The sequence below is a fragment of the Mustelus asterias genome, chromosome 14 (genome assembly GCF_964213995.1).
Source record: "Mustelus asterias chromosome 14, sMusAst1.hap1.1, whole genome shotgun sequence".
Lineage (NCBI taxonomy): Eukaryota > Metazoa > Chordata > Chondrichthyes > Carcharhiniformes > Triakidae > Mustelus > Mustelus asterias.
Genome location: NC_135814.1, coordinates 46,122,492 through 46,145,460, shown reverse-complemented (window position 1 = coordinate 46,145,460; position 22,969 = coordinate 46,122,492). Strand labels below are relative to the sequence as shown.

The 22,969-nt window shown below is 41.2% G+C and overlaps 1 protein-coding gene across 1 annotated transcript in view; it reads right to left on the bottom strand.

The window, feature by feature from the left end:
• Positions 1 to 470: 470 nt before the first annotated feature.
• Positions 471 to 22,969, bottom strand: part of LOC144503391 (activin receptor type-1B-like) — a 39,653-nt gene continuing 17,154 nt past the window's right edge. Inside the window, exons 3-8 of the mRNA XM_078227702.1 lie at positions 20,541 to 20,771; positions 17,410 to 17,577; positions 16,156 to 16,312; positions 6,667 to 6,791; positions 4,174 to 4,304; positions 471 to 584 (exon numbers count right to left, since the gene is read on the bottom strand). Of these exons, the coding sequence (XP_078083828.1) occupies positions 471 to 584; positions 4,174 to 4,304; positions 6,667 to 6,791; positions 16,156 to 16,312; positions 17,410 to 17,577; positions 20,541 to 20,771 (926 nt within the window). The remainder of the gene's footprint in view (positions 585 to 4,173; positions 4,305 to 6,666; positions 6,792 to 16,155; positions 16,313 to 17,409; positions 17,578 to 20,540; positions 20,772 to 22,969) is intronic.

Below are 22,969 nucleotides of genomic sequence, written 5' to 3'. Positions count from 1 at the left end.
TAATGTATTATTCGCAAGGGAACTAACCTTTTTGAATTACAATTACAATGCTTTTGTGTCACAAATCAGACATTTTGTAATTTTCTATGTTTGTTTTCATGGAACAATATCACAATTTAATAGGTCAGATAATTTACCCTGAGAAGCTACTTGGCCTATTGTGTGTCTATTAGTTGCACACCTGCCAAACCCAAAGATCCATTTGTTCACGATAAAGATTCCTCTCCGACCAGTTATTAATTGCTGAGAAGTATTTTTTATTGTTGAGAGTGATATGTTGTTATGCTATTTTAATTAACCCGCCCAGTAATATTTTTGGCAGCTATTAACAAATATTCATTCAAATTTGTCGCCTTCTGACCTTTGTAAAGACAGATACTGACAGTACCTGGTCCTCAATTTATTTGCAAAAACAACTTCTCAATACTGAGATTTCAACATTTGGCAGATTAATGATCATTGGACACTTCCTATTCCTGCACATGTAGTTGGGAGATGGTTTTCTTGATGCGAAGTGCTGTCAGTCGTGCTGCTCCATTGGCACACCAACATTCCTGCATAATCTTACCCATCTTCCACAGTGCCTTTAAAAAAAAGAATAAAGTCAAATTTCACATTTATTTATTTCAGTTGCTTCAAAAAACAAGTCAGCACTGTTGTCGAGATTACAGCATGCATTGCAATTACTAATAGCAGTGTCATTTATCTTTTGGTGTTCACTATTTCTTGAGTTTGTAGTGGCGATATTTTAATTACAATTTAAAAATGGTTGGATGAAATAAATGCAGACCTCATTCATGCCACATAAATCAAACCTCTACACCATTTTAAAACAATAGCTGAAGTGTTCAGTTCTCAGTTCAATTTTTCTCACATGAATATCCATTTCTTTATCCTAGCAACCACAACTGAGTTCCTGAGAAAGGCAGGATAGTTATATGGAGTGAGCTGCCAGTGTCTGCTGGTAACAATTGGCTGATATTTCCCAGGCTGTAGTACAGTGTGGACTATTACTTTCATTGTAAAATTGAGGAAATGAACTGTACATCTGGTCTAAGTATCCAGTGTAGAGCCTGTTTTCTCTGAAGAAATTTTAATAGTACCCATCAAGTGAATTAAATCTAGGCAATTTGTAAAAATACTTTGGCGAATCAGATAGCATATGATCAGTAAATCCTACCGGGTTCCGAGATGAGGATCTATTATGCGACTGGTTTGTACCACGTGCTACCAAATAACAGGAATGAGGCAAAGGTGCAAATTTGCAGGTATAACAGAAAGATGTATGAACCAATATGGACTGGAAGAGCAGCAGTGCCAAATTGGGGAGGCTAGGAGTGGAGGAATGCAGATACTTCGGAGGGTTGTGAGGCTGGTAAAGATCACAGTGATAGAGATGGACAAAGAATTTGAAAACAAGAATGAGAATTTTAAAATGTAGTCTTTGCTTAAATGGGAGCCAAGGTAGGGCCGTGATCACAGGAGCGTTGAGTCAATGATTTGGTTTATTATTGTCACGTATTATACAGTGAAAAGTATTGTGTTTTGCGTGCTATACAGACAAAGCATACCATTCACAGAGAAGGAAAGGAGAGGGTGCAGAATAGCTAAGGTGTAGAGAAAGATCAACTTGATATGAGGTAGGTCCATTCAAAAGTCTGATGGCAGCAGGGAAGAAGCTGCTCGAGTCGATTGGTACACGTCCTCAGACTTTCGTATATTTTTCCCGACGGAAGAAGGTGGAAGAGAGTATGTCCGGGATGCGTAGGGTCCTTGATTATGCTGGCTGCTTTTCCAAGGCAGCAGGAAGTATAGACAGAGTCAATGGATGGGAGGCTGGTTTGTGTGATGGACGTAGCTTCGTTCATGTAATTTCTTGCAGAGAGTATATAATTCAGGCTATAACCTGGTGTTGTATGACCTCTGATCTTATCCACCCCAGTCCAACACCAGCATCTCCACATCATTTTAACCAATCAGGTTGTTCCACACATTGCCGAGGCACAACCACTATCTATTACTGCATAATTAAACAAATCCATAATCAATACACTCATTACTAGACTAAAGCTTCTAGTGACTAATGCAATTCCTCAATCTGTTTATTATTATCTTCTATTTCTGAATTCTGTGTCAGGTATTGCTTCAAAAAACCAGATGTTCCACTTTGGCCAGTCCATTACATAGTGATATGTTGAGACACACCTGAAGCATCTGTTAACTGTTCCCCAGGCATTGCTGGGGTTCATTTGTCTATTACTGCTACTTTAATCCTAGAGCTAATAAATTTCCATCCTGACAGCATTGTAAATTGCAAGATATAGTTATGTGGATGTACATCTATTTTGCTTTAATGCCAGATCTAATAAAAATGCCTTCATGCGCATTCCTTCATCTGTAAGTCTTCTGTGATACCTTTGCCCATATTTGAACAATCGCCACATACCATGATCACTGGGTCTTCCATCCTTTATGTCAATGCAGAATGTCCCATTTGCACCATCAAGGCTGCTGGAAATGACTGTTTCCCCAGGGTTTTTTTTAAAAAAGGAACAAGATCCAAAAGGGTGTCTTTTTCTGAGAACTGATTGCCAGTTAAGACCAGCAGGCTATCCACATGTGACACCTTTGCACAATCCAGCAGTTTCTGCAATCTTTCCTACACACTTAAAGTCCATGATATATTCCTCAATGGAATGATCACGCTCATCCTTTGAAAACTATCAAAGTCTCACCATACCTCAATAGAACACCTTTCTGGTAAATTACGTCCATGAAGCTCAATGGAAAATCCAAACCTTTTAATTGGTATTCAACAGACAAGCACGTCACAAAATATTTTGATTCTGATTTTATTATTGCTAGGAAGCAACAATGCCAAGGCCACTTCTTGCTTTCTCTTCATTAAGGATATAACCCATGTTCACATAGCCACTCAATTTTTCTATTCAAAGTTCAGATTCAAAAAGCATAGGTAGGTAATCATACCCTGACAATTTACAATTTGTACAAAAGTGATTCAGATGACAATCTTCTGTCATAAAAATAACATCTTAGTTTCCAACCTTGACCTTTAGGCAATCGTTCTCTGTTACCATATTAATTCATTCTGAAGCCAGATAATGAAGTACAAAACCAGATGCCAATCTTTTATTGCATGCTGGATTTAGTTACAGAATACATTACATATGTCTGCCTCCTCCCCAGCAGTCTCTATTTATGTGTGCTCAAAGTACTTAATCAGTGCCCTTCTCCTGTGCATCTTTTTCCTTAATAATACTGTGCTGCAATAAATATTTTCAAAGCACATTTTCACAGGACTTCAAAGACCTGATTTGAGCTCTCCAATCTATGATGATACTGACCAGTAGCAGCTCAGAGCCTGTGCCCAGTTCCCAAGGACAGAGAGGAGTAGTTGTTGGTGACAATAAGACAGTTTACTTAACACCTCACCCATGCCTACATTTGAGGGAGCTTGACACATGGACCCAGCTGCCCCTGATACTACAATAGCAATGCTGCACATGCACAATTCTCTCACATGACATTCATTTCAGACCAGCTTTATGAATGTCTCTGTGCAAACCCAGCTCCGACTTACCATAGAATACAAAGTTCAATTTCATTTACACTTGCTTAATTTTTGGGCTTGCAAGGTGGTTGGGGAAAGGTCAACTTCTTCCCTACTCTGGAACTAGATAAAAGTCTCGAATATATTTTGATGGAAAGATACAGTCTGAAACTTCCATCTTGTGCATTAAGGATAAATTAATGGCGTGTCTGACATACATGTGAGGTCTAACTACACTTAGCGACTGACAAGATTGATAATTTATTATACACTTTGCTGATTAAGTAGATGGGAGTGTGTTAGTTGTTCAAGCAAAATAATGCTGTTTTTTGCAGTCAATTAGTATAGCTTAACTTAAGTGCTTTTTTTTTTACAGTGCGTGCTTTAAATGTAAATTGTTGTTTCAAACCATTTTTATGAATCTCATTGAGCTCTATGGAAAATAAATGCTGATAAAAATACACATTTTTGGTGGTAATAAATGCAAGCTGATAACTACCTTCTGAGCACTAATATATTTTCCATCATTAATAATGAACTTAGCTGCAAATTAAATCCATCTAAAATTACAAATATTAATTGATAAACAGTGCAAGACATACCGGAGAGCTTTGCCATTGATTTAGAATGGTTGGTCTACGTTTTTGAACACAGATTACTTTTTTCATATCTTCTATGGAGGGATCCGAAGGAACAAGATCGTAATAAGGCAAATGATAGTCACCATGGAATCCTATTTAAAATTATAGGCGTATGCATCATTGATTATCAAACTTCACACATTCGCCATTTTTCCTTATAAGTGTATTAAAACATTCATATTATATTCAATTCATTTGAAGATACTTCAAAAAAATTTATTTTGAATCATTACAAAAGCCCTTCCATATAATCATGTTATCTACAATATAACAAACAATGGCTGTATTTGTATGTGAACCGATTTCATGACCAGTCAACATCCAAATTTGCGCTGACAATTAGCAGTCTTCATTTGCACAAGTGTGCCAGTTGTAAAGTAAAGTTTATTTATTAGTCACAAGTAGGCTTACATTAACATTGCAATGAAGTTAAATCCCTTTGTTGCCACACTCCGGTGCCTGTTTGGGTACTACTGAAGGAGAATTTAACATGGTCAATGCACCTAACCAGCACGTCTTTTAGACTGTGGGAGGAAACTGGAGCACCCGGAGGAAACCCATGCAGACACGGGAAGAACATGCAGACTCCGCACAGACAGACAGTGACCCAAGCCGGGAATCGAACCCTGGTCCCTGGCGCTATGAGGCAGCCATGCTAACCATTGTGCCACCCAGGATCATCTCCATTGGGAAAATGTTCAGCCACCAGCCCTGATCTACAACAGTAGCACCATCGTTTGAGTGGCCATTACCACCATCTCCTCCCGAGTACCCCATTTAAGATGCTGTCATAATCACCACTGTCCTCCATCCCTCCCCCAACCAACACCCCAATTCCTTACTTCCAAATACCCAATCCCCAATTGTTTGGTCTTTGATTCTCCCAAGCTTTAAACCTCATCTATTCATTTATTTGTTCATGCTTCGTTGGAATCACTAACAAGGCAAGCATTTATTATCCATCCCTAATTATCTTCGAGAAGGTGTTGGTTTGCAGCTTTCTTGAAGGGCTGGGCACATTTACATACGCCCACGTTGCTGTTCAAGTGAGAGTTCCAAGATTTTAATGCAGCAACAGTGAAGGAATGGTAATGCATATCCAAGTTAGGATGGTGTGTGACTTGGAGGGGAAGTTGCAGGTGGTAGTGTTCCCACATATCTGCTGCCCTTGTTCTTTTCAGCTGTAGAGATCGCAGATTTTGGGAAGGGAAGAATACTAACATAGAATTAAGAATGCTAGCAGTGGCCTGATCTTCGATCATTCTTTGTAATTTTGACAATAATGAGGCTCGATGCCCAATATCGAGAGCCTCTCAGGCCCCTCCATTCAGATGTTAGAACTGTTATTTGCCCCAGTGTTCCCAGCAATAGTCACACCTGAATTTCTATCTCATAATATTCATGAAACCCCTGCACCTCAATAATGGTGAATGTACAAATAAATTGAGACAAAGAAAAAAATTGCCCAATTCCAGTGAAGAACCCCTTCCACAACCTGAACATTTTAACATAATCATTTTGCGTAATCCTTTTCCCTCCTCAACTTTACTTACTTAGAGCCCAAAAGATTTTCATAGCATCCATTCAGATTTTATCAGGTTTTCCTTTAGATATAAATGTGCAAAGTTTGTGTTTACTATTAATGGACTCTATTAATTAAATGAAGGTGACAGCAAATAGACACCATTGCTAACCCCCACCAACAACTGGTTGGAACTGGGAGAAATTTCAACACAGCAGACAAAAAAAAACCCTCAAAAGATTTAAATATGGGGCTTTTCAGACACCTGGTTAACTACCGTAGAAAAACTAAAGGGGTGAGTGTATCTATGGTAGTGCAGGATTGCTTACTTATTTATTTTCCATTGATGCCTGGTGGTGCTTTCATCCTGGAAGGCCTCTGAATAACCTTCCAGTTTAAGACCTTACCTGCTGTCCTTAATTGAACAGTGAGCCCATCCTCTTGCTGTTAATTGGCCGGCGCAATGAAAATGTCAAAGAGTAGCTGTTATAGAATCATAGAATTCCTACAATGTAGAAGAAGGCCATTCGGTCCATTGAGCCTGCACCAACTCTTTAACTCTTACCCAGTTCCTATCCCTGAAACCCCAGATATTTATCCTGCTGGTCCCCCTAACCTACACATCTTTAGACACTAGGGAACAATTTAGCATGGCCACCTTGCACATCCTTGGACTATGGGGAGAAACTGGAGCACCCAAAAGAAACCCACGCAGATACAGGGAGACCGTGCAAACTTCACACAGTCACCCAAGGCTGGAATTGAACCCGGGTCCCTGGTGCTGTGAGGCAGCAGTGTTAACCATTGTGCCACCCATGGTTCTTGACCAACATTTCATCCTGATGGCAGGGTTCGGAAGTCCACAGAGAAATTCCTGCCTTTGTTATCTATTGATATTTACCTCCCAGTTCCTAAATCTTAAAATTGATTACCTCTAGCAGAGCATCTGTGTGCTATCTCCCAAAAAACCAGACCCAAGGCATATACGTCAACACATTTGAATGAGTCAAAATGCCTCTTATCGATAGTGTCATCAATAATTTCTGGTGCCATGTACCTGTAATTCAATAAAATTGGAACAGTTATAATTAACATCAATTCAACTTAACAATAAAGGTAACCAATTTATGATATTTAAAACTTTGTGTACTGAAACATTTTTCATTTAAATCCATCTATTTCATTTTATAACCATAAAATTGAAAAGATAATATTTGGAGGACATAATGCATGTTATGTATAATTTTCTGAATGTCCTTTCCACAGACCTTCTGATCATAGAATCCTACAGTGCAGAAGGAGGCCATTCGGCCCATCAAGTCTGCACCAACCACAATCCCACCCAAGCCCTACACCCATAACCCCATGCATTGACCCTAGCTAGTCCCCCTGACACTAAGGGACAATTTAGCATGGACAATCAGCCTAACCTGCACATCTTTGGACTATGGGAGGAAACTGGAGCACCCTGAGGAAACCCATGCAGACACGGGGAGAATGTGCAAACTCCACACAGACAGTGACCCGAGGCCAGAATTGAACCCGGGTCCCTGGTGCTGTGAGGCAGCAGTGCTAAGCATGGTGCCATTGATAAAATATGGGTTAATACAATGGGAGAAGATTTCTTCTGTTCTTGATTTGCAAAAATTAGTGAATGCCATTACAACGAAAAAGCAACCTCAAATTTTGAAGCAATAGTTATGGTCTATCAGCAGTGCAGTAAACATCATCTAATTGAATTTCCAAAAAGCTTTTAATAAAGTGTCATATATAGAATTGTGCAAGCAAATTAAATCGTGTGGTTTGAGGAATAAAATAAGAATTTGATTTTTCTTTAATTAACAAGAGGACAATGTACAAATGTATTTTAATTGGATAGCTTATCAGTGGTGGTGACTCGTAAGAGCATTGTCCCAAGATTTATTGCTGGGTTCCCTTTTACTTATTGCATTCATCAAAGAGTTGAAGGTGAGCATTGGCACCATGTTAGTTAAACCTGCAGGTACAGCAAGTCATACAGCAAAGGAAAATAGATTGAAGATGGATCTGACTAGATTAGGTAAGTGAATCCAAAATGGGGAAAAATCTTTCAAATGTAGGCAAGTATTGAGTTGTGTATATAAAGGTGCATAATAAGTAAGTGTTGTCGAAACTCAGGTAACATACTAAACCCCAGTCTTCATTTTTTACTAGCAGGGACACTCATTGCATGCCATGCTCCTCCAACAATAATCCACTCTTTCAGCCTGCTCCAATACATACAGGAAATGTAGAAACTAGAAGCAGGAGTAGGCCATTCGGTCCTTCGAGCCTGCTCCGCCTTTGAATATGATCATGGCTGATCATCAAATTCAATATCCTGATCCCCCCCCCCCCATATCCCTTGATTTCTTTAGCTCCAAGAACTTTATCAAATTTCTTCTTGAAAGAATGGGAGTGACCCTAATTATACCCATCACCTAAATATAATCAATGCCTAATTGATGGTGACAGTACTGTGCCTTTAAGAAATGTATATTAATCGTGTTTCTCTGCAGGATGTTTTAGCAGGACCTAGGATTTTGTCGGAGCCATGTTGTCTGTAGCTGGTGTCCTTTATTGTTACTGAAGCAGTAGAATGGACATCACGTTGGTTTTAATTTGAACTAATGCAGTGTTCTGTTGTTTCAATGTTCCCCTAGGATGGCAGGGTAGAGCTTGATTGATGGGTCAGGCCACATGGTTGGGGATAGCTATGCTTTTCAGAGTGAATTCCGGCTTGGTTCTGTTTTCAGAAGCTGCTTGGAGCTGAGAGAAACAGCAATGTGTTTCCCCCTCTCTGGAGTTGGAGTTTTTGCTCTCTAAGTGTTGCTGTTTAGATGCTGCTTTTGAATTAAGGGAGAGCAGTCTCTCTCTTTCCCCCCTTTGAAGTCTGGAGACTTGAAGCTGCCAGAGACTGGTTTACCTCTGTGAGGTTTTGCTGTTTTGAGGATATATTCTTCTCTGAAAATTGCTGGCTTGGATTTCTGTCCACAGATGTTACAAAGCTGAATATACAGCATCACGTGAGCATAGTTGTTTTAGTGCTGACTAATTTTGAAAAAGGGTATATGTCTATTAGCTTTAAATTGGAACAACTTAGAGTGTGGTTGTAGAGGGTTATTTTTCAAACTGGAGGCCTGTGACTAGCGGTGTGCCTCAGGGATCAGTGCTGGGTCCACTTTTATTTGTCATTTATATTAATGATTTGGATGAGAATATAGGAAGCATGGTTAGTAAGCTTGCAGATGACACCAAGATTGGTGGCATAGTGGACAGTGAAGAAAGTTATCTCCAATTGCAACGGGATCTTGATCAATTGGGCCAGTGGGCTGACGAATGGCAGATGGAGTTTAATTTAGACAAATGCGAGGTGATGCATTTTGGTAGATTGAACCAGGGCAGGACTTATTCAGTTAATGGTAGGGCATTGGGGAGAGTTACAGAACAAAGAGATCTAGGGGTACATGTTCATAACTCTTTGAAAGTGGAGTAACAGGTGGACAGAGTGGTGAAGAAGGCATTCTGCATGCTTGGTTTCAGCGGTCAGAACATTGAATACAGGAGTTGGAATGTCTTGTTGAAGTTGTACAAGACATTGGTAAGGCCACACTTGGAATACTGTGTGCAATTCTGGTCACCCTATTATAGAAAGGATATTATTAAACTAGAAAGAGTGCAGAAAAGATTTACTAGGATGCTACCAGGACTTGATGGTTTGAGTTATAAGGAGAGGCTGGATAGACTGGGACTTTTTCCTCTGGAGCGTAGGAGGCTGAGGGGTGACTTATAGAGGTCTATCAAATAATGAGGGGCACAGATCAGCTAGATAGTCAATATCTTTTCCCAAAGGTAGGGGAGTCTAAAACTAGAGGGCATAGGTTTAAGGTGAGAGGGGAGAAATACAAAAGTGTCCAGAGGGGCAATTTTTTCACACAGAGAGTGGTGTCTGGAACAAGCAGCCAGAGGTAGTAGTAGAGACAGGTACAATTTTGTTTTTAAAAAAGCATTTAGATAGTTACATGGGTACGATGGGTATAGAAGGATATGGGCCAAATGTGGGCAATTGGGACTAGCTTAGGGTTTTTTTTTAAAAAAGGGCAGCATGGAGAAGTTGGGCCAAAGGGCCTGTTTCCATGCTGTAAAGAACGATGACTCTATGACTCTATAACTCAGATAGCTAGCCGTTAAGAGGTATCCTGGCTGGGAGTTTTGCTAGTGCAGTTCGGGGGGGTTTAAACTAGTATGGCAGGGGGGTGGGGATCAAAATATTAGGTCTACAAGTGTAGAGGCTGGGGACGAGCTTGGGGCTGGGACAAGGCTGGCAAAGAAGAAGAACACTCTGGGGGAGGATGACCTCACTGGGCCTGGAGGTCTGGAGTGCTTATACTTCAATGCAAGGAGCGTAGCAGGTAAGACAGACGAACTTAGGGCCTTAATGCTCACGAGGAATTTGGATGTGGTTGCAGTGACAGAGACTTGGTTGAAAGAGGGACAGGACTGGCAGCTGAATATTCCGGGGTACAAGTGTTTTAGGCGAGACAGAGGAGGGGCCAAAAGAGGTGGGGGAGTAGCAGTATTAGTTGGAGAGCATATTACAGCGGTGCAGAGGGAGGACAACTCAGAGGGGTCATGTAACGAGTCACTCTGGGTGGAGCTTAGAAACAGGAAGGGCGCAGTCACTATGTTGGGAGTATACTACAGGCCCCCCAACAGCCTGAGGGAAGTGGAAGAACGGATATGTCAGGAGATACTGGATACGTGCAGGAAAAATAGGGTTGTTGTAGTGGGAGACTTCAATTTCCCTGGTATAGACTGGAAATCGCTGAGAGCTGGGACTCTGAATGGGGAGGACTTTGTAAAATGCGTACAGGAGGGTTCTTTGGAACAATATGTAGATAGCCCGACTAGAGAGGGGGCTATACTGGACCTAGTACTGGGGAATGATCACGGTCAGGTCTTCAAAGTTTCGGTAGGGGAACATGTAGCAAATAGTGACCACAATTCTGTTAGCTTTAGGATAGTGATGGAAAAGGATGAGTGGTGTCCCAAGGGTAAGGTGTTGGATTGGGGGAAGGCTAACTTTAGTGGGATTAGGCAGAAATTGGCAGCTCTTGATTGGGAGAGGCTGTTTGAGGGTAAATCCACATCTGGCATGTGGGAGTCTTTTAAGGAACAGTTGTTAGGGCTGCAGGACAGGCATGTGCCTGTAAAAAAGAAGGATAGGAAGGGTAGGATTTGAGAACCGTGGATAACCAGGGAAATTGAGGGACTGGTCAAAGAGAAAAGAGAGGCGTATGTTAGGTCCAGGCAGCTAAAATCGGAGGGATCTCTGGAGGAGTACAAAGAAAGTAGGAAAGAACTCAAACGGGGAATTAGAAGGGCAAAAAGGGTCACGAAATGTCCTTGGCAGACAGGATTAAGGAGAATCCCAAGGCATTTTATTCATACGTTAGGAACAAAAGGGTTGTCAGGGAAAAGATCGGACCTCTCAGGGACAAAAGTGGGGAATTATGCTTGGAGTCCAAAGAAGTAGGGGAGATCCTAAATGAATACTTTGTGTCGGTATTCACAAAGGAGAGGGATGTGTTGACTGGGAGTGTCTCGGAGGGGAGTGTTGAACCATTGGAGAAAATCTCCATTACAAGGGAGGAAGTGTTAGGTTTGTTAGAGAATATAAAGACTGACAAATCCCCAGGGCCTGATGGAATCTATCCAAGGCTGCTCAGGGAGACGAGAGATTAAATCGCTGGGCCTCTGACGCAAATCTTTGTCTCATCACTGGACGCAGGTGATGTCCCAGAGGATTGGAGGATAGCTAATGTGGTCCTGTTATTTAAGAAGGGTAGGAAGGATAACCCAGGTAATTATAGGCCGGTGAGCTTGACGTCCGTGGTGGGGAAGTTGTTGGAGAAGATTCTTAGAGATAGGATGTATGCGCATTTAGAAAGGAATAAACTCATTAACGATAGTCAGCATGGTTTTGTGAGAGGGAGGTCATGCCTCACTAACCTGGTGGAGTTTTTTGAAGAAGTGACCAGAATGGTTGACGAGGGAAGGGCTGTGGATGTCGTCTATATGGACTTTAGTAAAGCGTTTGACAAAGTCCCTCATGGTAGGCTGGTGAAAAAGGTTGGATCTCGTGGGATAAAGGGGGAGGTGGCTAGATGGGTGGAGAACTGGCTTGGTCACAGAAGACAGAGGGTGGTAGTGGAAGGGTCTTTTTCCGGCTGGAGGCCTGTGACTAGTGGTGTTCCGCAGGGCTCTGTATTGGGACCTCTGCTGTTTGTGATTTATATAAACGATCTGGAAGAAGGTGTAACTGGGGTGATCAGTAAGTTTGCGGACGACACAAAATTGGCAGGACTTGCAGATAGTGAGGAGCATTGTCAGAAGCTACAGAAGGATATAGATAGGCTGGAAATTTGGGCAAAGAAATGGCAGATGGAGTTCAATCCTGATCAATGCAAAGTGATGCATTTTGGTAGAAATAATGTAGGGAGGAGCTACACGATAAATGGCAGAACCATAAAGGGTGTAGATACGCAGAGGGACCTGGGTGTGCAAGTCCACAGATCCTTGAAGGTGACGTCACAGGTGGAGAAGGTGGTGAAGAAGGCATATGGCATGCTTCCCTTTATAGGACGGGGCATAGAGTATAAAAGTTAGGGTCTGATGTTGCAGATGTATAGAACGTTGGTTCGGCCGCATTTGGAATACTGCGTCCAGTTCTGGTCGCCACACTGCCAGAAGGACGTGGAGGCTTTGGAGAGAGTACAGAGGAGGTTTACCAGGATGTTGCCTGGTATGGAGGGGCTTAGTTATGAGGAGAGATTGGGTAAACTGGTGTTGTTCTCCTTGGAAAGACGGAGGATGAGGGAAGACTTAATAGAGGTGTATAAAATTATGAAAGGCATAGATAGGGTGAACGGTGGGAAGCTTTTCCCCAGGTCGGTGGTGACGTTCACAAGGGGTCATAGGTTCAAGGTGAAGGGGGGGAGGTTTAACACAGATATCAGAAGGACATATTTTACACAGAGGGTGGTGGGGGCCTGGAATGCGCTGCCAGGCAAGGTGGTGGAGGCTGACACACTGGGAACATTTAAGACTTATCTAGATAGCCATATGAACGGAGTGGGAATGGAGGGATACAAAAGAATGGTCTAGTTGGACCAGGGAGCGGCACGGGCTTGGAGGGCCGAAGGGCCTGTTCCTTTGCTATATTGTTCTTTGTTCTTTGTATACTGTGTCATGTTTAAGTCCTGTAATTGGTAAAAGTTATGCTAATTATTTTTGTTACATTTTAACTGTGTTCTTGAATAAACTTTATTTGATATAAGTTTCCGAGTGGGTCACTTAAATCATACCTGGAGTGTGGACAGAGAAAGAATGGCTACAACAATGATTTAACAACAATAATGGCAATAGTGGCTTTAAAATGGTTATTCTGGCTGAGAGCTAAGCATGCTGGGATTTTTGGTCAATTTATAGATTAAAACCAGATGCAGGTAGTAATGAGGCCCTGGTTTGGGAACTGTGATCTGAAGCTTCCCAGATAAGGGAAGTTGTTTACATTAACCGAGACAGTGCGCCTCTGATTTATATGACTGCTATGTATGGGGCATGTCAAATGAACTGAGTGTAATGGCGTCATTCAAAAGCAATTTCATTGGATGTTCAAGCCATGTGATCGGTTTCTGGTGACACAGTTGGCTGGATGTCTGAGAACCTTCCGGAAGGGAGTGGAGAATTATGGATAAAAAGGACATGTGAATCCTTTGTTTGGCAGCAATAACTCGAAGAGACCAACCATCGCAAGAAGAAGTGTACCCTGAAGGATCCTTCAGAAAAGGAGAAGATAGATTCTCCATCGAGGATATTTCTTAGCCAAGGTTTTCCTAAACTCGGTAGTATCTATTTTTAGTTAAATGGTTAAAGTTGATGTTTAGTTAAACTTGATGCTCAGTTAAAGTTAACATGCAGGTTAAGAGTTAAAGTTCAGTTGTAAGTTGATGTTCAGTTAGAGTTAAAGTTCAGTAAAGAGTTAATGAGTTGTAACTGCTTATGTTCGAGTTGGTACTAGAAGTGTTAAATAAAGAAATAATTGAATTACTGTCCTTGTTTGTCTCATTAAACTGGAATGCTTGAAAGCTGCGTAACATGGAGTGAAACACCATATGCTCACCCATGCCAAAACAAATATAAACGTAGGGTCTAGGCTAACTTCACAAAACACTTTGGAGTCTCCGGCCTGGGTCTTAACATGATCTACAACTAACAGGCATTAGTTACAAGTAGCTGTGAGAGAGACAGCTTTTGGGAGTGATCAATCCCTCAAATTTCATATACAATCACTGGGGCACATTCAGAGCAAATTAGCCACATGCTCTGTAACTGAGTTTAGTCAATACAAGACTATGATTACAAGATTAGGATATAGAAGGCAGCAATAGTAGTTTCCCATCATTTCCCCAAGTTTGTACTTCAAACTCAGGGATGACAATGGGGGAGAAATTGTATGACATGTTCCTGATTATTTTGATTTGATTTATTATTGTCACATGTATTAGTATATAGTGAAAAGTACTGTTTCTTGCGCGCTATACAGACAAAGCATACCATACATAGAGGAGGAAATGAGAGAGTGCAGAATGTAGTGTTACAGTCATAGCTAGGGTATAGAGAAAGATCAACTTAATGCAAGGTAGGTCCATTCCCTGAAGGCAGCAGGGAAGAAGCTGTTCTTGGGTCAGTTAATACGTGTCTTCAGACTTTTGTACCTTTTTCCTCACGGAAGAAGGTGGAAGAGAGTATGTCTGGGGTGCGTGGAGTCCTTGATTATGCTGGCTGCTTTCCAAAGCAGCGGGAAGTGTAGACAGAGTCAATGGATGGGAGGCTGGTTTGAGTGATGGACTGGGCTTCATTCATGACTCTCTAGTTTCTTGCGGTCTTGGGCAGAGCAGGAGCCATACCAAGCTGTGATACAACCAGAAAGAATGCTTTCTATGGTGCATCTGTAAAAGTTGGTGAGAGTCGTAGCGGGCATGCCAAATTTCCTCAGCCTCCTGTGAAAGTAGAGGCGTTGGTGGGCTTTCTTAACTATAGTGTCGGCATGGAGGGACCATTTTGGGCACAAGGCACATTTCAGAGGGACCAGTTTCCAGGCAGTTGAGAACTTTGAAGTACATGCTGCACCAACAGGCGTTCAAACATTGAATATGCTCAGTAGAACTCTCATGCCCATTTTAAGACTCTGATGTCAAATTTGACCCAAACTGGGCAGAGCATGCATCGAGCACACCACTTATTTTTTGTAGGTCTACAGGAACCCAACAAGCATTTCTTGAAGAGACCACTGGAGGGCACAGAAAAGGAATCATATTTTCTCTTTTTCGCTTTATTCATCTACTTTCATGTGGAGCAGGAATGCTTTACAATCTATTATGGGCTATTGCCAGCCCATTGTCATACCTTACCCACAAACCCAGGCTTATCTGCAGGTTGGTTCAGATGAGAAACTGGACGATTTTGAGAAATCCCTAACTGCTGAGCTGCTCAATTGGTCTCTCAGGCTGGTATTGTACCGATGTGTCCCGAGGACTGATTTACAGTGGGCTTTGGACCTCCTCCTTCTGTTCTCAACACGTCACCAATTTCACATTGTTTGCCTGTGATAATCGTATTATTCGGTTAATATGCTCCAGATTTATCTCTGCTATATGTTAAGGGAACGATGAAAATGCAAGTTGTTGAATATGATAGGATCATATTGCCACCCAAATATACTGAGGATGCCGTTATTGAGGTTGTATGTTCTAACGTCTCACTTTTTCCAAAGAATGCTGATCTGTGGAACATGATCCACGAGGAGGCAATATAGTCTGAAATGTTGTTGCATTCCCTCTGCAGCAAGGATGTCCTTCTTAGTTACAGTGACCACGGGGGTTGTACACAGTACACCAGGTCTGGCTTCACCAATTGCCTACTTTAGTAAGATTTCCATAAAATTATACTTCAATCTTTTTTAAGAAGAGCTAACCTTCAGTTTGTCTTGCTAATTGCTTGCCGTACCGACATGTTAACTTTCTGTGATTCGTGCACAAGGACTTGTGCACAAGGACACCCAGGTCTCCCTCACTGCAAATCTTTCCCGGTTTCTTACCGTACAAAACATTAAGGGGAAATTGTGAAATATTGCATTTATTCTTCCTGTGAGGAAACTTCTTAACTTCTTCTGTTTTTTTTAAACTTGGAATTTATCAATGCTTTGTGCATAGACATATAGCTGCTTAGTACCTTCTACATAGAAGTAACAGAGAATCTTCAATCTAAATATTTATAATAGCCAAGTCCATACACTAAAAAGAAAAATGACAATTATATGGAAGGATATTAAACAATACCTCTTTGTTCCCACTCTGTGACTAGGTGATATGTCAATGGTATCTGTCGCTGAATCATGCCGCACTGCCAAACCAAAATCAGCAATAGCACATGTTCCATTCTTTCTCACGAGAATATTTTTTGATTTGAGATCACGGTGTGCAATAGCAGGTTTACCTGTTAAATGAATCATGATTGATTTAAATTTGCCATCCTGTCACTCGTACTTACACTGTTATTAATTTCTACACAACCGGGCTTTTTACAAGTCTGTGCTGTGGAAAAGAAGCCACATCAACCAATGCATAGAGTACTTTGGAAATTTGGAACCCACCTCCTTTGTAAAATGGTGAGGAATGTACATGTAACTTTACAATGTGCAATGATGGCGGGCGAGGCTCTGGGCCTACAGCACAGATTTGAATTTTAACCTAGATTGTTTTAAAGGTAATATTGTCGCAGCAGCATTACATTTCTATTTCTTGGTGGATATTTGTATTTATTTTTAAAATCATGTCACTGCGAAGAAATGCAAGCGTCAACATCCCCAAGTCACGTACACGCAAACAGATAACACTTTCTTTATTCTACCTAGCATTTAAATGTAATTGCAGAGGCAGAACTACCTTAAAATGAAGTCTTAGCAAACCATGCACATGCTCAACACTTCCTTATAGTAACCCCAATACAAAGTGTGAAATTTTCCACCTCTCACATTAGCCACCTTATTGCCTTCTTTAAAGTAAACTGACAATTTAATGTTATGATCATTTTAAAAATTCAGTTGAATTGACCACCTAATTTTCTACTGAATCCTTTCAAACTAGGAGACAGAGGAGATTTGTGGTTCCATTAACATGGACTAGACTCAGAATCAGACCTAAAACTGAAGGACACTCTGTTAACTCACTTCAGTATTTCACTTAGTCACAAGTAGGCATACATTAACGCTGCAATGAAGTTGCTGTGAAAATTTCCTAGCCGCCACATTCCGGCACCTGTTTGGATGCACCAAAGGAGAATTTAGCATGGCCAATGCACCTAACCAGCACATCTTTGGACTTTGGGAGAAAACCCACGCAGACAGGGAGAGAACGTACAAACTCCACACAGATAGACATAGGGAGCATAATCCTAACTGAATGAATTTAATCAAATCTGATTGGGTTTATAAACATTGTTATCCAGTAAAATCCTGTAGTATCAATAAAAGTAAGATGAATTATAGCCCCCATTTCAACCAGTTGCTTAATTTGGAAACAAAATTATTTTACCTTTTGTACCAATTATTTCCATATGAAGATGTGCAAGTCCACTTACAATAGAGATGGCAAATTGCATCATACCATCTACTGTCACAGTGTATCTGTTTAAGTAGTCAAACAGAGAACCATTCTCATGGTAATCTGAAACAAGCCAAAGCTGAGTCCACATGCCATCATCTAACAAAAAAAAGGAAACTTTCAACAATACAGTTTTTATAATTATTAATATAGAATATTTAAGAACACTAAAAATCTGTAATTAGTTTATATTGTTTGTTAAATGCTCATTTCAATTGCATTAGTCACTACTCAACATTTAAGTATGATTTTAAACAAATTCACTCCGAAATCTCTGGTTTAGCCCATAAGAGATAGGAGCAGAGTTAGGCCTTCCAGCCCATCGAGTCTGCTTCGCCATTCAATCATGGCTGATAGGTTTCTCGACCGTATTCTTCCGCCTTCTTCCCGTAAGCTTTGATCCCCTTACCAATCAATTACCTATCTATCTCTGTCTTAAATACACTCAATGACCCGGCCTCCACAGATTTCTGTGGCAATGAATTTACTTTGACTGGTAATATCTCTTTCCGGGCCATCAAAGTGCAAAATTACAATTAGAATACTCTGTAATTCAAGAGATTAACCCTTATTCCAAAATTGGTGAATAATAATTCGTCACGGTGTTTGTTGAAATACCTCTTAGGTTTTGGAGAAAATATCTTGCAGGGATCTATATGAATCATATTCTCTCAGTTAACAATAGTAGCAAAGTTCAACTCACCATAGTGACCAAGAGGTTGCAATTTAAAAATTTTTAACACAGATGTTAACCACTTTATTTACTTGGTTTAATGCCAGTGTTAAGATAATATAGATTGCCAGGATAATTCATCTAAAGTCAATTCTTTTCTTGCTTAGAACTTGATGGCCCAAACCTTACAACCTCTGGATTGTCAAAGATAGAACATAAATTGAGAGATGCGCTGTAAATTGAGAGAAGTCCTGAGGCACAGACGTGTGCTGTAATTGCGCAGAAACTTTATATTTCTGATGGGCTGATTTGCACTGTCTGCAAATGGCTCTGACCCTGAGCTCAGGATGGAGACGTATGTCAGATTTGCAGGACTTATCTGTATGTTTAGATGGTTACTCTATCCTACTCGCACAGTTTTCAGCTCTTCTATTTTTAGAATCAGTATGAAAATTAACTGATAACGCAAGAGAACTGAACTGAGTGCAAATTTGATTTCCTCCATCTTTTGCATTGTTGTTGAACTCAAATCTGACAGTGCTGCTAAAGGAGAAACTTGGTTCCCATTATCATTTTGCTGTGAATACAACAATTGCACAAGTGCATAAATAACAAGGTTCTAGGGGAAAATCAGTAATAGCAAATCAATGGAACATGTCGATGGGTCATGCCTCATGGAACCACATGCCAACTTCTACAAAGAATATGGTACAGTCAAGATCTGTTACAAGACAAAAACTGGACTATCGGAGATCAGTTGCAGATTTCAATAAGTGTCAAAAGCCCCATGACACCACTGTTCCTTTGTTTTTATGACTCCAGCTGCAGTATTACAACCCAAGGTGACATTTCCAGTAGAATAGACAAAGTAACAGCATATATTAGAAAAATAGCTCCCACCAAGTGATAGAACAGCTTGAACAAAATTTAAGTGATTGTTAAGAATCTGACTTATTAGCTGGTTCTTTTTTCACACCTCTAAGTACCACCAAGGTCAATTTAAGTTGCTTCTGTCCAGTTCACCCAATTGTAATTATACTAGATAAGGAGCAAAAAGGAGAAATCTGGTGCACTGAGATTTTCAGTCGAGTTCAAAACTCATTAATATTAGCTACACTGCTATTTTCATAATGGTTGGGATTTTCCAATCTCATTCACCCCACCACCAGTGAGAACGGAGCATTTGACGCTCAGCCAAAACTCCATTCACTGCAGCGGGACTGGTGAATTCCAGCAGCAGGTGAGGTCAGAGAATTCCAGTATCCTTTTTAAACTCTGACATGGATGAGGAAAATATCTGATTACTATTAAGTTTTTTTTTGCAAATGCATGCCAAATTAAATACCACCTTGGAGCTATTTGTTTCCAATTATAGCTTTGCATATTAAACAGAATCCAATGTTCCTCTTAAAGAACTAATAATACACACAGATTTAGAAATTATTTGTTTTTGGGTTTCAAGTATCTTGTGTGGGAAATCAGAGGTCTTGTTTGATTTTTACACAAATGTATTACTCAAGGTAAAATAGCAGATACTACAGGGAAAATCTCCGTTGTCATTTGTCAGAGTTGCTGCACAAAGTAGAGTTGGGCACAAGAACATGATAGCCAGAATTTTCTGGCCTTTCATGCCGGCAGGATTCTCCGGTCCCGCTGCAATGAATGGAGATTTGGCTGAGCACCAAATTCTCCATCCTCACTGGCAGCAGAGGTGGGACGTAAACGGCTGGAAAATTCCAGCCAATGAGTCGTGTAACTAATGTCCTTTAGGGAAGGAAATCGGCCGTCCTTACCTGGTCTGGCCTACATGTGACTCCAGAGCCACAGCAACATGGTTGACTCTCAACTGCCTTTGGGTAACTGGGATGGGCAATAAATGCTGCCATCTTGTTTTTTGATTGCAGATCTTATTGAAACTTACAGGATACTGCGAGGCCTGGATAGAGTGGCCTTGGAGAGGATGTTTCCACTAGTAAGAAAAACTAGTGGGCACAACCTCAAGCTAAAGGCACGATCCTTCAGAACGGAGATGAGGAGGAATTTCTTCAGCCAGAGAGTGGCGAATCTGTGGAAATCTTTGCCGCAGAAGGCTGTGGAGGCCAGGTCATTGAGTGTCTTTGAGACAGAGATAGATAGGTTCTTGATTAATAAGAGGATCAGGGGTTATGGGGAAAAGGCAGGAGAATGGGAATGAGAAAAATATCAGCCGTGATTGAATGGCAGAGCAGACTCGATGGGCCGAGTGGCCTAATTCTGCTCCTATATCTTATGGCCTTACACAGGCACATTTTTCACAATTGCTATGGGAAATTCTCCAACAAATCTAATTAGCATATTATTTATTTGAGTGTGTGTGTTTCGTTTTAGAATTTCTTTCTTTTACACTTACCTTTATTGTCAGCAGCAATGAAACCCAGGATATTTTCATGTCGTAACATGCTGGTCTGGTAAATTTCTGCTTCTCTGAACCAGGACCTCTCTTCACGCGAGGGGAACATTTTTACAGCCACGTCATCGCCATGCCACTTTCCATGCCACACTTCTCCATATCGTCCTTTCCCCACAATTTCATGAAGAACAATTGTTCTGGCTATAGTCCTTTGGACAAGAAGTGGCAAGCCTGATAATAAAGTATCATAGACTCAGTATACAATAGAACTATTTTCAGTTTTGACAATCTTGAAAGACTGCACAATAATACTGAAGAGTAAATACCTCGGCAGATGTTTAATGCACCTGGCATTTTCTCTTTTTGTTACACCTACTACCAAGAAAAATGTTTCAAATTACATTACAAAAGCAGAAAATACTGCATATTTACAACTGGTCCATCTGAAAAAAATCCGTTTTAAGTTTCATGTCGAAATCTTTCACCAGAAAGTAAAATATAAAAACATGGTATGACTAATCAGCACAGAAACAGCAGGTAAATGTCAAGAATTAGACAATCAAAATATTACTAGTAGTACCGATTAATTTTACACTATTAATAGTCGGCACAGGTTTAATGACATCACATGTTTTTAATTTTTAAAATTGGTAAGGTGTAAAATGCTGGTGATAGAAATAATTTCAGTAAGACAGTCGAAAGGCTTCAATTAAAGGTGAGTAAACCCGCTCCAAAATTAAAGACAAAACTAAATGTGAAATGGAGAAAATCCAGGAAAACAAAAGAACTGGCAAGATCTGAGGTTTCTTTAAAGTTTCCTGCCATTCTCCTTCATGTACAGATTTCAACCCTGGTCTCAGCTTCTCCATCTAAACCGACATGGAGGTCAGTGACCAGTGGAGTGCCCCAGGGATCTGTTCTGGGACCCTTGCTGTTTGTCATTTTCATAAATGACCTGGATGAGGAAGTGGAAGGATGGGTTGGTAAGTTTGCTGACGACACCAAGGTAGGTGGTGTTGTGGATAGTTTGGAGGGATGTCAGAAGTTGCAGCGAGACATAGATAGAATGCAAGACTGGGCGGAGAAGTGGCAGATGGACTTCAACCCGGATAAGTGTGTGGTGATCCATTTTGGCAGATCCAATGGGATGAAGCAGCAGTATAATATGAAGGGTACCATTCTTAGCAGTGTAGAGGATCAGAAGGACCTTGGGGTCCGGGTCCATAGGACTCTTAAATCGGCCTCGCAGGTGGAGGATGCGGTCAAGAAGGCGTACGGCGTACTGGCCTTCATTAATCGAGGGATTGAGTTTAGGAGTCGGGAGATAATGCTGCAGCTTTATAGGACCCTGGTTAGACCCCACTTGGAGTACTGCGCGCAGTTCTGGTCACCTCATTACAGGAAAGATGTTGAAGCCATTGAAAGGGTGCAGAGGAGATTTACAAGGATGTTGCCTGGATTGGGGGGCATGCCTTATGAGGATAGGTTGAGGGAGCTTGGTCTCTTCTCCCTGGAGAGACGAAGGATGAGAGGTGACCTGATAGAGGTTTACAAGATGTTGAGAGGTCTGGATAGGGTAGACTCTCAGAGGCTATTTCCAAGGGCTGAAATGGTTGCTACGAGAGGACACAGGTTTAAGGTGCTGGGGGGTAGGTACAGAGGAGATGTCAGGGGTAAGTTTTTCACTCAGAGGGTGGTGGGTGAGTGGAATCGGCTGACGTCGGTGGTGGTGGAGGCAAACTCGTTGGGGTCTTTTAAGAGACTTCTGGATGAGTACATGGGATTTAATGGGATAGAGGGCTATAGATAGGCCGAGAGGTGGGGATGTGATCGGCGCAACTTGCGGGCCGAAGGGCCTGTTTGTGCTGTGGCTTTCTATGTTCTATGTTCTATGCTGTCTCTGATGACCCAATTTTCTGCAAAACATTCTGAAATGTTCTTTATCCTCCACTCAGGTCATTTTGGATTTTTTAAATCTATCCAATTGTACCCAGACAGCCAATCACCTGCATTGGATTTTCTTGCTGCTCCTGCACCATTAACTCTGGGATCTCCTAAAAAACTATCCTTGGACCCTGATCTACATTCTGCCCCTCCGTAACCAGCTTCCACGATGTTAACGCACACCTCTACTTCACCATCACCTCACTCAACCCTCCACTGTCACAAAATTATCAGACTGCTTGCCCGATTTCCAGACTAGATCAGCTGTAATTTTCTCCAACTAGATATTTCAAAAACTGAAGCTACTGCCTTTGATCCCCACCACAAATTCGGTTTGCTAACCATGGAATTCTTCCCACTACCTGGCAACTATCTGAGCCTTAACCCAGAGTGTTTGCAATGTGGACCAGAGATGAGCTCCTCACCTGGACGAATGCTGTTCTGTTGTTTTTTTTGTGTTCCCCTGAGGTTTTTCAGAGTAGGAC